Source organism: Gymnogyps californianus, chromosome 7 (assembly GCF_018139145.2).
Source record: "Gymnogyps californianus isolate 813 chromosome 7, ASM1813914v2, whole genome shotgun sequence".
NCBI lineage: Eukaryota > Metazoa > Chordata > Aves > Accipitriformes > Cathartidae > Gymnogyps > Gymnogyps californianus.
In genome coordinates, this window is record NC_059477.1 from 67,205 (window position 1) to 83,334 (window position 16,130).

A 16,130-nucleotide genomic window follows, 5' to 3' on the forward strand; every position below is an offset into this window, starting at 1 on the left:
GTCACAGTTTGGGTACTGAAAACATAGGAAATTCAGGAACAGCTAAGGCTTTGAGGATGTGCAGTTGCTTTAATTGTAAAGCAATTGGAATGAAATTTTGCAGAAAAAGCTCTTTAGGCATTAAACTGTCCAAAACACAGGTGAAAACCGTGTACTGTAGATAAGCTAAGTTTTTGATCTAACAGCGTCTCAACATGCAGCAAGTCAGATTTTCAAGAGCTGTTTTGAAATGTTTAATGTGCTTTTTGTTTTAGATTTACTTTACAAGGCAACTTGTCTCACTGTCATCAATATCTCAATACAAAAATCTTACAATGCTTTATTTGCTAAAAAACTACAACATTAAAATTGGGGTTAGGTAGTTCTTTCCTTTTGCCAGCTGTTTTGTTACGAGGAGTGTCCCACAGTCCACTGCTAGAGGTTGCTGTACTTAAACAATAAGTTACACAAGTTCTGTACATTAATTACAGTCATAGTAGAGTATGCAGTTGTATAATACACCACACTCAAACACCATGAGGGCAAAGAACTACTATATATGAAAGCTTTTTGTTGAACATTTTATGGTTTATTTGACTAAGAGTCAATTTGATATCCTCATATCAGGAGACCGACATCCATCTTTCTTAGGCACTGATCAAGACAGAATTGCCTTGCAGAAAAACCTGGCTCTTCTGCCAAACTCATGCATTATTAAAAAATTTTATGTAGCTCAAAGTCTTTAACAACTCTATAAAAATAATTATTTGCTAGTCTCGTGCTTACCTTCAAATACATGAAGTATTTGAATAACTTCACATTCTTTCTGAATTAGGTTCACTGCAGTATTAGATCAGGCAGAAACTTCAAAACCCTAATTAGTCAAGTGTGACTCAACCAACTGGGTATTTCAGCTTGAACAAAAAAGTCTGTCTAAATACAACTCTAAAAAAAAGGAAAGTTTGTACCACAGCAGATCAAGCTAACTAACACTGAATATCTTTTCCATGGTGGAAAAAAAAAAAAAATCACTATCATAAGTTTTAGCACAGGATATTCAGGGAAAACATATTGTAAGACCATGCTTTGTAAACATTTCTACGAATCATTCAGAGACTATTGGCTTTGGAATGAATTTTCAAATACTTGGCGTTACGCAGGGCAGTAATTAACAGCTAACGCTATGAAAACAAACAACTTTAACATGAAGTTACGACAGCAAGAGCAGTGAAAGCTCCTGCATCAAGTAGTTAAAACTGGATATTAATTTATATTTTATTATAAAGTTTATAGCATTACAGAGTCCAGCATGGCACGATAAGTAACCTTGTTATAGTTGCAGTATTTGTTTTTGCTTGGTACAAAAAAGCTGAACAGCAGCGTAACTGTTGTTATACTGAATCCGGGATTGGAATGAATTTGTTTCTTCTGAATAGGGATGAGTCAGTGATTTAAAATAAAAAGGCTGCATTTTTAAATCTCAAATATGTGCAAAATTCCTTTCAGTACAGTAGAGAATATGGTAGAGATGTGTGCAATCTTGAAAGTTACGTCCCAACCCAGACACTGCCAATATATTGCAAACAATCACATGGAGGGTGAACTCTGAATGGTTACTCACGACTTTCAGTATAATTTCCAAGAGTCCTCCTCACAGCTGGTGTTCTTTCCCCACCCCGCTTTATGTCCTTTTATGCAGTGCATCAAGTACTGACATTCATAATTATTGTAAAAAAAACATTGGTCCATGATAGTTCTAATAAGCTTCCTTCAGGAATTCCAGTAAACTCTCCATCCTAAGACAGCTGTAACTGTTACAATGGATTTATGAAAGCAAATGCAATCTGAGAGATGAAGGTCTGTGAAGATTAGTATCTCCATTTTCCTAAGGTCTTCAACAGCTTTTAAAAACACAGAAAATGGATTCCGATGTCGTCATTATTTGGAAAGTCCCTTGATTTTGGTGCTTTAGCCTTGATGTGATTTTCTGTTTTCACATGTTGTAGGCAACATAAATAGGATCCAACTGGTCAGCTAAAAATCCGTCTCTCAAGTGCATTCGTTGTTTCTCACCACGGGAATTGATAGGAATAACACCGGGGTCCACAATGACTACAACACCTACTATGAGATAATGCTCTTCCAGGACCACATTTGTTACCAGCGCGACCAGGTCCAACGCTTCTTGTTCTGAGCCTTCCAACTCCACAACCACCACCAGCAAGTTGGTCCATGTAAACACAGCACTGTCGGCACGAGACAAATATTAATGGTGAGAAAGAAAATACGTAATCAAAAGGAAGCTAGTTATCAAAGAGAGACTCACTGGAAATAAATTTTGTAAGGACTTGAACAATATAAGAAATGAGAACAAGTGATACAATAGTAATGTGAAAATATTCGTAAATGGAGAGGTATTAAAGCTGTAACTTCTTGGGCTATTCTCTGCCACTTGCTTTTTAATTTTCCACATAAAAAATATAAGTAGGTCTTTTTCTCTTATATGTACACAATCATGTATTTAAAAGTCCTTTGCACGTAAGTATTAAAACAGGAACCATTAAGATTTCACATTCAGTGTGCATACTAGATATTAAGGTACTTCTGTAAATCTTCAGAGATTATTACAGACAAAACCTCCCAAAGCTTACAAGTAAACACTACCACTTTGAGACTGAAGAGGAGCTACAGCCAAATGGCGTACATCATCCATTAGGACCAAATGAGAAGAATATATGTTAGAAGGTATCATTCAAGAAATCCTAGAGATGTGTTTACCACATCCAAGCGCGTACATCCTGACACAGCCAGGGAAGGCAACACCACAACTTGCAAGTGCTCTGCTGCCCCGTTCACGCCCTGCCCTCCCTGTCTTTCAGACTATGAAGATCAAACTCTGATGAAGGCGTGGGCTTTTTTTTTTGAGCAGCAGAGGCAGGGGAAAGAGGGGCGCTCCATTTCAGTTACTCTCACTGCAGTAGTTTCTAAGCAAAGTTTTGCTGAGTTCACTCTACAGCAAGCTCTCAGTCTAGCATGCTGTTCTACGGAGCTTGACTTCTGCTGCTTTAAGAAGAAATAAAAGGACATAGAAAAGTACTACTGAGGCTCTTACCATTCTGCAATGCTCTTATGTGCTCTTATTACAGAGGTCTCTATATCAATGGGATGGTACCTCATTCCTCTGAGCTCCAGTGTTTCATCCAAAGAGCCTACCACATACAGGGCATCGTGCCTCTCTGCAATACAGCACAGACATTTAAAACATCATCAGATCTGCAGAACAAACATGGCCATTTGTGCGTGCTTATTCCTGACCTTCTAAGATGTTCCTGGTGCTTCCTAGGAGAAAGAGTCTATGACACACATCAAGCTCTACCATTTGGAGAGAAGAGAATCAAGAGGTCATGTAGCACTTCTGCCTATTGACTCAAAGCAAATGAAACGAGACTAAAAAGAATTTCTGGGTCATCCAATCCTGCCCCTTCTCTCACGTACTGCAATCTCAGTTCATAAACCCAATCCAAATCCATTGTTAAAGCATCTTTCTATCCCACTATTCTTACCAGAGAACTTCTGTCCTATAATGAACAGGAACACTTCTCCAATTTCCAAATTTAACTTTTTTTTTTTCTTTTTAAAACCAGCTTATACCCACTTGTCCTCATGCCAGAAATATTCTTCTCAGCTTCCTAAGTTTTCCACAGTTAAGGCAGCGTGAACAACTCTATCCCCTCCTCAGCCTTAGCTTTGATAGGTTAAATAAGCAAAGCTCTCCTAGACCCTTCTTGAAGGACACGCTTTCCACACTGCCACGTTCATCCTGTAATTCTCTTCAGTTCAACTTTGCTTTTTTTTTTGCACCTGTTTTCTAATTCTGCTGAATCGTGTAACTTGAGACAAAAAGCGTGCTGGGAAGCCGCACTGTATTTCATGCGTACTTGCTACATTGATTCACCATACATAGCCTCTCAAATGCTGACAAACTAAAGGACAACTGACATTGTTCCACAGTTATAAATATCTCTACGATACATGATTTTTCAGAAAGCTACAAGGCACAAAAACTTGCTGTAGTAATCTGGTGCCTTGCCACCTGCAACTTCTCTTTCTTTGTGAATGTCTGCTCACAGATTCCGATTTCTGTTAACTACCAGCTTTCTCAAGAACAGGGAGCCATTTCACTTTGAACAGAAGGACAATTCCGTCAGAGCATCCTGTGGGGAACGTTGCACTAAGCAGCAGTACAACATGCCCTGGATGTCAGGTAACTACCCTAGAAAATCAGAGAGGAGGAAAGCAAGGAAAGCTTAGAGCACCTTGGTTGAGTGTTCTTTTATCATGCTCTACCAGCTCTAAAGGGGAAGATGACATGCAGTAAAAGCTTCTTCAGGGAGCTGGAGCTACGTTACATCAGCTCCTACGAACAGCCTGAGACCACATTCCTTCAGGAACAGAGACTCAGGAGAGGCTGGCCAACACAGAACTGCTCAGTGTAGTAAGGAGGTTGAACGGGTGGAAAGGCCTGGTGCCAAGAAGGGACCCTTTTGTGTAACGGTGGTAGCTGTGGGATAGGGATACCACACATCTCTGATGAAGACTGTTTCTTTACCAGAATACACCTTTTGCTCTCTGATGGCACTCAGACTGTGGAAGAGGGAAGTCTGCAGGACGCAGCTCTGGAGGAGATGGAATTGAGTGGGCTGCAGGGATTTCTCCAGCCAGAGCAACGGCATCCACCTTTCTTGTTCTCAAAGGCCCCAGGGAGACTGACTAGCACACCAGCACAGTAGACTGGAGGATGACCCTCTCTTAATGACTAGATCCAACAGACTTACATCATGGACCATTTCGGAACCCTGGACTGGTATCCTACTGCAACAGATGGGGTAGCTCCTCAACAAAAGCCTGCACCTTCAACAAATTGCTCTCTTCGCTCACTCTTCTTCCTTCACGTAATGGAGGACATGCATGGTGTCCCGCAGACAGACACTTATGTTCCAGAAGTGGGAACACGGCTTTTCTATCTTGTACGATGAGTGATTACAGGAAATGTAAAAGGTGTCTGTGAACCCCCTACAGTTCATTATCCAGTGACAGCAATGAGGGGACGCTGACACTATCCATGTAGATACGCCATTCATTTAAGTCCAATCAGACAATTAGCAATATACATTTGCTAATAAGTTATAAGCATTCAAACTCCTTTTCTTAGGATGTTTAGAGATAACTTTTTTTTTTTTAAAATGTGTGATAATCAAGAGTTATACCTACTCCGTATTCTGTCTCAACAGAAAAAGGAGCAGTTTTTCTTCCATCTGCTTACATTTTTCAAGTTTAGACATCTTGGCTTAGATTGAAAAAATGAGATTAACAATTTATTTTCTATACTGGAAAAATTATGGAGAAGTTAGTCCTCTAGACCTTTAACTTCTGAAAGGCTGGGAAATCACTGGTATTTGTGCATATCCTAAAACTGCTGAGTGACGACATTATTTGCATTCTCTAGATCAGCACTGAAATACTGCATCCTGTCTGCGAGGAAAGAGGTTCAGAGGAAAAGTGAGTAGCAAGGCTCTAGTGCTTCTAACAAATGTGCTAACAGTATTTTGTCTCAGTGGAAATAAAGGAAGATGAACATAATTTCTAAATTTGTCAAAAGGCCATTATGAAGTTCTCATTTTGCACAATTACCCAGTATCATTACAATCAATGAATATGTACAGAGTAACAATTCCTGTTACATTCAGCACTTTTCTCTGATGGAAGTCAGGATTAACTTGCAGGACAGCTTACTCTTCGCTAGCTCAACTACCCCAAGGAGTTTCAAACACATGCTTCTGTAAGTACATTTGTTTTCTCTCACCTCCACTAGCATCAGTAAGTTCTGTTCTGCGCAGAAAGCCAAGGTACCCAGTCCGAGCCCATATGGTCTGAGTGTCTCCAAAACTCAAGCGAGCAGTAAAGTGATCAGCGTGCAGTGCTTCTTCTCCATACACTGTGTAGTAACCAGTAGCATTGTGTGGACTACTCACCCATATCTAGGGGATTAAAAAAAAAAAAACAAAACCCACAAACAACAACAACAACAAAAGGGAATCATTCCCATATAAACATAGGTTATTTTGCCAGACCCAGGCAGCATCATTTATTGATTTAAAAGATCTGTTCCATTCACAATTTTTTTGCTCCTAAAATGCCAGGAGTAGTTTTATTAAAATAATTCATTAACTTCTGCCTCACAGAAAATGATGAGGAAAAAGGAGTAAAAAGGAGTTTTATATACACGTAATTGGGGACGGTAAAGGGGAAAAATGAACTAGGCATTTGGCTTCCTGGAAAGGAACATCTGTTAACCTGCAATCTTCTATTAGTTGGGCATCCTTGTATATACAAATTCAGATGTCTATAAAACGAAGATTAAACCAAGTGATGAGATTACCTCATTACTACTGCCTACTGATGGGAGTACATAAGATATTCACTGCCTCTCCTAGCTGCCAGACACAGACCAGTCAACTGATACCGGCTGGTACTGGCGTGCTGTAGTTTGGCAGAGGAGGGAGGAAACCATGCAGACAGACAGACAAGTGTGTCAACAGTTCCAGCTCTCTGTAGAGTTCATTCACTTGCCACATGATGTGGCCGTCCCACTAAGAGACAGGCACTTCTCGAACATGATTTATCTATATATTAAATCACTGCTGATAAACAAAGTACAACAGCATCAAAGCTTTACCTCTCCTAAATGTGAGTCTCCCAGAGGTCCCTTGGTTTCTGTGTGTGCTATGATGACCTTTACCCCTGGCAGAATCTTGAATAAGAAGCAAACAGAAGTTAAGAGAACTTGAATTCATCAAAAGAAAAGTTAATAATGCAGAGCCACAGAAGTCAGCAGTCTGTGCAGTTCTTCCCTTTCTACTCCTCTCTGCACCACAGATATCAACCATCTCTTCCTACCAAGTTGTTTAATCATTTAAACTCTAAGCAGCTATTTTGCAGCTTCAGAGTTGAAGTTTGTTTCACACCTGAAAAATGCCTTCCACATGAAGGCCTCTGATTTTTTCAGCTGTAGCGGCATATCCTATTGCTTCACTTCATGCCCCTGGCTTCATTTTAACTGGCTGTTCATTTTATGCTCTCTCTAGTGCCTCTCCTAGATAAACTGTGATTAGTGAAGCTCATTGCACAGATTCTGTACTGAGATCCAGCTGAAGCAGCTCACCACCTAGGTAGGGGCCATGAGGAGGAAGGATTGTTCTCAGTCTCTCACCTTCCCAGACTCCATAAGCGGCAGACTGTGTGGAGAACCTCTCTCTACCAAACGCACCCTGAGAAAATAAGAGAATGCATTTGTACAAGGATTTATGAACTTAAATAGAAGTTAAATAGATGTGTTCCAGTATATCCAGTGTTAACCTATGCTTAGCTGCACTGACCAAACTGTTATGATGCCAGCCAATTATGCTCAGTTATTCACAATGCAGTAAGACAGTTAAGAGTTTCTAGCTGTCTTCAAGACTTCCATATTAGCATTCCCATAGACCACGTTTCTTTTAAGAATCAGAAACTCAGCTCTCTGGAGAGGTAAGTAACTTTTTCCAACAGAGCTCTAAGGCTGCAGTTCCACCAGCATTTTAAATTCACCTTTTTGTTGGACTCTCCTGGACCTCTGCTTGCCACACTGAACCATGGCAGAGCGTCACTAGGAATTACAAAAAGTGAAGAGCAAGCAGCCTAAACGGAATTAAGTGACACTATTAGTAGCAGCCCACTAAGTAGCATAACTCATGAAGACAGCACATTTGCAGAAGGAACAAGAATGGAGTGCAGTAGGAGAGACGTACCAGAGAAGAGGCTCCTATCCAGTGTGTCATATTACACTATTCCTCCACCCGTAGGCTAGAACTGACTAACACAGCAGCAGCTTTGAGGCTATGGTGGAACTTGTTTTTAACAGGAATATATACCATGCAAGTCATAGGGATATATTAAATACGGAGAAAATGACTGTAGTTTACATTGATCTGTTCAGACGCCAAATCGGGATCATGCAAATGATAGTGAATAGCTTGTCTTCTAACAGCTAAGATTTAAGCTTGCAAAAATTAGAGATCAGTAGTCATAAAAGCTGCCAGTTAACATAAGCCCCTAATTTAACATTATCAATTAAAAAAAAATAAAGCAAATGCACCAAGTCTTGATATTAGGTTTCTTAAAATAAGTACAGAAACAAATACATATATGCATGTACCCTACTAAACTTCCAGTCTGAACTTGCTGCTGCCAGCACTTGTATTAACTAAGTTAACTGAGAGACAAGTTAATATGAAAGTTATGACTACAGAATTAAGTGTGATAGAATGATGTATCCTTGGCAAGTTGCCAGATAACATGTGTGTACATATGCGCATGTGTGCGTGTTTTGATACGCTGTAGTACAGGCCTGACATCAATTTATTGGATCTGGGAAGGCTGAGGGAATTGACTTGGTTTGGTCTGAAGGAAAAAAAAAAAAAAAAAGACTAAGGGGAACTCTAACTGCACTTTTTCCACCATCTAAAGGACTGTTACAGAGAAGATGGAGCCAGATTTGTCAGAGCTGCACACCATAAGGAGAAGAGGCCAGGGATATAATATGCAAGATGTAAGGAAAACTTCCCCAGAGCAGGGTGTCAGTCTCAGCACATACACCCAGAGAGGAGGAAGAGGATCTCCATTCTTGGAGATTTTCCATACTGAATTGGTCCTGGCCCTCAGTAACCTGATGAAGCCTTGAAGCTGGTCCTGCTTGGAGCCGGAGGTTGCATGAGGGACATCCAGAGGTCCTGCCCACCCTAACTGTTTCTGTGATTCTGTGACTAACCAGCCAGCTGGCAAGGTCACCTTTCGCTAACGGTATGGTTAGGTAAGAAACAGCTAGTAAGTCTAGATTATACAGGACTGATGAACGGACAGCAAGTTAGGTGAGGGTTTAGAAAGGAACAGCAGAACAAGTGATGGAGGAAGAGATGCCGGACCACTTCCAGCACACAGCCGTCATTCTCTAGGGTGGGGTTCCTTGTACGCGGTGATGAGGGATTAGCTGCTGCCAACAATATTTCAACAAACCAGTGCAACGCAATGAGGCTGAACTTTCTCTTCTACAGTTATTAAATAGCATTGAGTAGTTAATGCTTTAACATAATCTGTACCTGTCATGTCGAAGTGCTCTCATATCTACGTAGACGGTTGTTGGATCTGGGCCTGCTGTTCCCTAAGAATAAGGAGGAAGAAACAAATTCAACAGAAGCCAGAAAATCCTGCTTTCATTCTCACAGCCACATAAATTCACAAATTCCTCTCCCTTTTTTACTGACACTTGTAAAGTACTGCCCTAATCTACCAGAAATATAGTAAAATAGCCCCCCTTTCTAGAGTGACTGCCATAAAGCTTTGATGTTTTATGGAATCAGTACATGAATGCACAAGTGAAGTATGTATACAGGTAAGTCTTCAAGTTTTTAGAATTTTATTTTGGTAACCACCTCCTCTAAAAACTACATAGCAAGTGCAAAGCATGTAGCATAAACTTGTGCGGGCCTAATCCCTTTCCCAAAGCTCAACTGTTCTACTTTATAACACTTTTGTCAGCTTTGAAGAAGAAGAAGAAAAAAAAACCCAACATTTAACTAAAACATAACTCTAACCAACCCATATCTTTTCAAGGCTCCTGCCAGTAACAGCCTAGGCAGAGGCAGAGCTCTGTTGCAGTCAGAGGATAAACCTTCTGACCAACTCTGGTGAGAGGTTTCCCATTTCCCAACAGGGGAACAGGGGACCTTTTTTTTTTTCCTCCCAGCAGAATTTAATCTCAAGACAACTAGAAACTGCTGTGAAATGCATATTTAAGCTAAAAAAAATAGGCAAAGTTTTGGTGACTATTCCCCCCCTGCCCCGTAGCACAGTTTCTCATTTTAGAAATACTTAAAATGAGGCCACTTTGCCATCAGCTCAAGATTGCAGTGCTGGAGAACGGTAATAATGTCTTTACCGTGACATTCCCTTGTACTTCCGTAGCACCGCTGAGGCTCAGTGACACTGACAGCCACACCAGATTAACAGTATGATCTTTATCTTTAGGAATATACCATTCAGTAATTTTCATCATTGCTATAAGCCCCTTTCTGGCTTGTTTGAGAAAGAGGTTTTGTACTTCAGCTACAAGTGTTCTTTGTGAGTAAAACTGAAGTTCTTTAGAAAAAAAAAAAATCTCGCTTGATCTGTTTCAAATGAAAACTCTCTCCAATGGCACACATTCGTTATAGAGTAATACTGCTGAACCAGATTGACTTTAGGACATTACAAGCACACATGCATCACTATACCTGTTCAGCCAGCTTGCCCAGCCTGTTTGGCTGACAGCGGGACCACAAACAGAAGTAACAGAGGCCATCAAAGTGTGTGAAACAGAGAGAAAGGGGAAAAAAGAAAATACAAACAAAGAGGCACTGGAAACGTAAGATACACACAGTAAGACAGAAAACAAAACTCATACTGTTTTAGAGTGAAAAGAAAATTTCCATTTCAGATTACTTAAGAGCTTGGCACTTTTAAGTGGTTCACTGGGAAACATGCAAGTCCCAGTTAACAAACAAGAAGAGGTTTAAGGCAGATCATACGTAACGCCTGTTGCCTTATCATAAATCCCTCCACCGTCTAAAGGCTGCTTGCAGCTTCAGAAACACCTTCTCAGTAAACCAGTCCAGTAAGACTGGAAGATTGGAAGACATTATTGTATTTATTTGCATGCTGACTTGTATCAAATACCCATTCAGTTTGGCTAGTCATCTATATTCATTTAAATTCAATGATTTTAAAAAGTCAAATACAGGTATCACTTTGGAAAAATGGGGGAAAGGGATTAAAAAAAACACACTACAAAAGGTCTCAAGAATGGAGAACAGAGATGAAAAAGGTATAAAATGAAGGGGAAGCTTAACTGCCCAGCAGCCCTACACTCTTCACAGTTTTCCTGGTGTACTTTTCACACTGTCATTTAACATTCTGCAGAAGAACTGTTTCTTCCCGCGTTGTGCGGTCTAAACAGCAAATATCCAAAACTGGCTTTTAAAATTCTTATTTAGACAGGCAATTCAGAAAGCTCTTTTTTCACACTTGGCATCTGGAATTTTTTTATTCAATGAATTTAAAATCTTAATTTACAGTCATCTTAATTTCATCTAGATCCTTCCTATTTTTCCATCTACTGATTCATAAAATTGCTCTAGCCACATTTCTTTATAACCATTTATCTAGGGATTGTTAAAAACCTTTTCTCCTTTAATATGTATGAAAGAAACTACAGAAACTAAAGAAACAATTATGAATGGCAACATATTTAAGAAGATCATGGCCCAAAACATCGCTCTTGTAGGAAATCTAGAACATTAAAATATATTCTGAGAGGAAAAAAGGCTTTCCTTCATCTAGTGGGCACCAGGAAGGGGGGAAAAAAAAAAAAAAAAAAAGAAAAAAGTTTTGCAGAAGCACAGTAGCAATCTTCATTGAATCATCTTTTTTATTAAGTGTAATTCATACCAATAAAATTGGAAATAAAATTTACAGTTACACACTTCATGCTGTGCCATCTATGAAATTCCCCGCATACGAAGCTACATACTGCCGCATCTGAAACTTGAGCAGTTTATCTATTAACACAAGTATCATCCAAAACCCAGGGTGCTTCGCCATTTTCTAGACCATACTTAGTACCTGATTTTCAGGTAAGTTGTGGAATGCATTTTTTTTCCCCTCTCTTAACTAGAGAAGAAACATTAAGAAGAGTTAGATTTAATCTGGTTAAATTACACATACAAGATATCATCAACTGAATACTGAACTATGAAAGGCGGGTATGGACCACAGCATGTCATTATCTCCAGTCTGTGAAGTAGGGCTGTGTACTTTATGGGCATGTTCTCCCCCTCAAAGCTTCCAATTTTATACCTTTACTTGAGAAAAAAAAAAAAAAAAAAAATGTCCAACTCTCACATGAGGCGAGACAAATGTATTTGCATGTTGGTAATACTCATTTGAGATCTTTAAAAGTAAAAAAAACCTGCCAACCTTGTCAATTTTCCTGGGTCTTATTTGAGGAACTCTGTCTTCCATTTAATTCCACATATACATAAGCTATTTTTCAAACAGACAAAATCTGAATCACACAAAAGCTGAACTAGCACTGCTTGAAATATTTAATATGTTTATGAACAGGAAGCTGTGTATTTAATTTAATACTGCTCCTGCACAGTAGGAAGGAAACAAGTTTCTTAATACAGATCCTCTGTATTAGAAAGGCAAATCAATTGGTCAATTAGTACAGAAAAGTGAAATTATCATAATCCACATCTTCAAGGCTTATTTAACTTGGTGCTGAAAAAAGCAAGCAATGGAGCTCTAGTTCATTAGGAAAAAAAAAAAATTACATACAGCTGAACATGATTTCCTATAAAGTTCCCAGAGATTCTGTGTAAGGAATAAGCAGTTTAATCTCACCTGTAAGCAAATTGCTACGTTGACCCTGCACCCAAAAGTAGTGCTCACTGCACGAGCCGAGAGGCCCAGGTCTTTGAATAACTTAGAGAAAGACTGTGTTAATGTAATCCTTGGTCTCTCCTCTGCAACCACCATGCACGTTCGCACGCAGGACAGGTTAACGCCTTTCATCTGAGAGGTTGGACGAAGAAAACAACAACATTTTAAGTTTGAAGTCAACAATTCTAGAAATAAACTATTTTAATGTGCGGAACAGATGGACTTTAAAAACACTAGAATAACTGACATGAACTGGTTAAACAATGTAGACCCAGACGGCACTCGGTTTGGCTCCATCCACCCAGGACAACCCTCTAAAATTGTGCCCAGAAGCTTTGTGGCAGGGTTTGATGCACAAGATGCAAACTACTCGCATCGTGTAGCTGCGACACAGCCACTCATCATTTTGAGCTGAAAAAACCCACAAAACGTCATTGTGTCACAGGGCTGGGCTCACAAGAGACCCGCTCGCTCCCAGTGCTGCGCAGTTCAGATGCGAGCAGAGCGTTCCGAGGCATTATTAACTCTCATCAGCGTGAATGTGAACCTGTAGCGACTGGCTGGGGGCCAGGATTCCCTTCAATGAGGTCCAGGAGGACAGAGGGACAGAGTTTTTTGTCTATACTGAGAATAAGCACAATGTAGCTGCTTTCTTGTGCGCAACAAGCTGCCAGACATTCCCAGTGCAAGTCCTGAGCAGCTTAGTTACTACAGCCGTGGGAACTCCCCTACCATTGAGACAGAGGTGCCTCTTCAAGGAAATGAAGTCTCAGTTAAGAGACTTCCCTCAAAAATAACTGGATGTCTTAGTGTGTAATTGCTGCTGTTAGGAAGATTACATCCATTTTAGAACTCAATACTTTTGGTGTCAAGCGATCTGAAAGCAGGTGAGACTTGCCAGGTTTCGAGGGGCTTTTTGTTTTGGTTTTTTGGGGGAGAGCTTTTTGTGGGGTGGGGGGGCTTTGGGGTTTTTTTTCTTTTTTTTTGGTGTGGGTTTTGTCTGTTTGTTTGGGGTTTTTTGTCTGTTTGTTTGGGGTTTTTTGTCTGTTTGGGATTTTTTGTCTGGTTGGTTTTTTCATCTCAGACAAGAAAAAGTTGATAGGCTTGCTACGTATTTTGCCCAAAATCTCAGCAATACCCAGCAGCACAGAGGTGGCACAAATAAGTGAAGTTGAAAACGTAAGACTTCTTTCCCCTCCCCCCCACCAGAAACAGGAGAGCTGAAACTTCCAGCAATCTCAACTTTTCCCAAAAAGCAGGTCATAACGAAAGGCTTTCACAGAAACACTTATGGGCCCATCTTCTGCAAGCCAAAATGAAGTATTTTTAGCAAGATACATGTATTTATATGTCAGTATGTTGAAAAATCAGGTCCACTCACCCGGAGTATATCAGTCTGTGTTCCAAGCCCTTTGGTGCACATCTCCATCACGGAGTAAGAGCAGAACGTGACGCGTACTTTATACTGACTTACAGCGGACAACCACAGAGACACGTTGCTCTCCAGTTCCAGAGGAGGGACTAGAATAGACTGATGACCCGAATATACACTAGGGAGAGGAAGAAAAAGAAACAGGAAAGCTTCAAGCCAGCATAAAAAAGCCAAAAGTTACATAAAGCCAAAATGAAGCAAATACAGGAAAACGGAGAGCTTGGTATCTATTTGAACTTCAGCTTATCTTCTCCACAGAGAGCAAATCTCTCTCAGCTAAGAACTATGGGTTTGAGTTAAGTCACAAACTTCAAGGTGAGTATATTTGTCCTGCAGTAAATTGTACTGAACTATAGGCAAATACTCAATGCCTTGAATAGACAGAACTTCTGACACCAAAATATTAACATTTGAGACATCATTCCAGTTACAGATTACAACTGGTAATTGAGCTTATTTTTCTGAGTCATTCTAGGGAAAATGCACCTTTTGCTTTGAGTGAAATGAGTCTTTAACATATTGCACCATTCAAGTTTTTAGTGCAATTTTCTAGCCTTTGCCGTAGGTGTCTCGGTTTTTAAACAGTGTTGATGTGAAATATTTAACCTGGATACCAGTTAACATGAGTGGACAGAAAGGCAAATTCAGAATCACACCACCTTTTAATTTTTTTTTTTTTTTTAAATATTATACACTACTTTCAAGACAGTAAACGCCGTGACCATACAGTCTTAAACTACCAAATGTTTTTTAGATCAGTTACTATCAACAAAATCAGTGACACACCCCTCTGTAAAACCAGGCTTAGATAAACCAATGCATCTTGAAAAAAGTAACAGCATCTCTAATTGCTTTCAACAGGTAGCTTGACACGCTTGCCATTTCTCCTGACTAGAGTTGATGTCTTTTTGTAGTGGGCAATACAATGAGGAGTTATTTTGTTTTCTTTTTAAACATTCTAAAATAGAAAAAAAAATCATTCTGTAATAAAACAGTCTTTCACACTAAAACGAAGCTATAACTCAGATGAAACACAGCAGACCTTATATTAACTCTTGTATGGAAAGCATGTAGTTCCCTTCTCTAAAAATATTTTTTTAAATCCATTTGGATTTTAATTCTTCCATCACTGAGGTTTCTTCTCCCTCCACCCTGCCTCACTTTATTGATGATATAAATCATCAGATGTTACCAAAGTTAAATTTTTGCTTTCCTTCAGTAAACTTCCTTTCCAGTTGGGGAAATTAGAGAGGGAAGGAACAGGTTAACTACAGTAAATTTAACTTTATCTTTTTACAAAATAACCTTTCATATTCAGTTTCTGCACTTTTTAAAAATGAAATATCTCAAACACTGTTAAATCTTTGGATTAGTTAAAGCATATGGAATGTTTTAAAAGGCAAAAAAGAGGAACATTTTGCAGCTTTGCAGGATGTGCTGCATTACAGTAGTTATCTGATTGAATCAATTCAGGTCTCATTCATTTTAAGAAACATTTAATTACTTCCTTTAGCAGTATTTCTTAATGCATACCAATCTTGCAGTCAACACTTTAAGGGTCTTGTAAAAAGATATGGTTTAATCTCAAAAGACTTTAAAAGGATTTATTTAATCAATGTGAAATACACAGTGAAGTCCTTTTTTTCTTGGATTTGGTATCTAATGAATTCCACTTGCAAAACCCAAGTTACTCAAGTAACTAACTTACTTAAATGAATTGTGTTACCACAAAAGGTATTTTATGAAATACCTATAAAAAGGTTAATTTGGGTTTCTCTGACAGTTTCATCCACGACTGTTCCCTCGGATTCTAGAGAAGGCTGGGAACACATGAGAAAGCCTACGACTCAAACAACATACCTGCACAAGCACCACAGCGCAAATCCCAAGCCGCAATAAGGGTCAAGGCAGATGGCAATCTGACGTGAAGGGTACAGCTCACACTGTAGCTTTATCGAGCGACATAAGGCACTTGTAGCTGCATGTGACATCTGTAAGAGGAAAACAGATGCTCTCAGGGACTTTAAAAAAAAAAAAAAAAAGGGTATCACATGTAATAACTGATAGAAATGTTTATTGTAGAAGACGTGGCAACACGTAGTGGTTCAGGTTTTTTTTAAAGGACCTTTGAAACAGGAAAGGGATA

General features: G+C 39.4%; 1 protein-coding gene across 1 annotated transcript in view; it reads right to left on the reverse strand.

The window, feature by feature from the left end:
* Window positions 1-293: 293 nt before the first annotated feature.
* Window positions 294-16,130, reverse strand: part of DIP2A (disco interacting protein 2 homolog A) — a 132,722-nt gene continuing 116,885 nt past the window's right edge. Inside the window, exons 30-38 of the mRNA XM_050899682.1 lie at window positions 15,845-15,975; window positions 13,934-14,102; window positions 12,514-12,684; window positions 9,171-9,232; window positions 7,250-7,307; window positions 6,716-6,790; window positions 5,843-6,017; window positions 3,092-3,215; window positions 294-2,225 (exon numbers count right to left, since the gene is read on the reverse strand). Coding sequence (XP_050755639.1) covers window positions 1,973-2,225; window positions 3,092-3,215; window positions 5,843-6,017; window positions 6,716-6,790; window positions 7,250-7,307; window positions 9,171-9,232; window positions 12,514-12,684; window positions 13,934-14,102; window positions 15,845-15,975 — 1,218 coding nt within the window. The 3' untranslated portion in view covers window positions 294-1,972. The remainder of the gene's footprint in view (window positions 2,226-3,091; window positions 3,216-5,842; window positions 6,018-6,715; window positions 6,791-7,249; window positions 7,308-9,170; window positions 9,233-12,513; window positions 12,685-13,933; window positions 14,103-15,844; window positions 15,976-16,130) is intronic.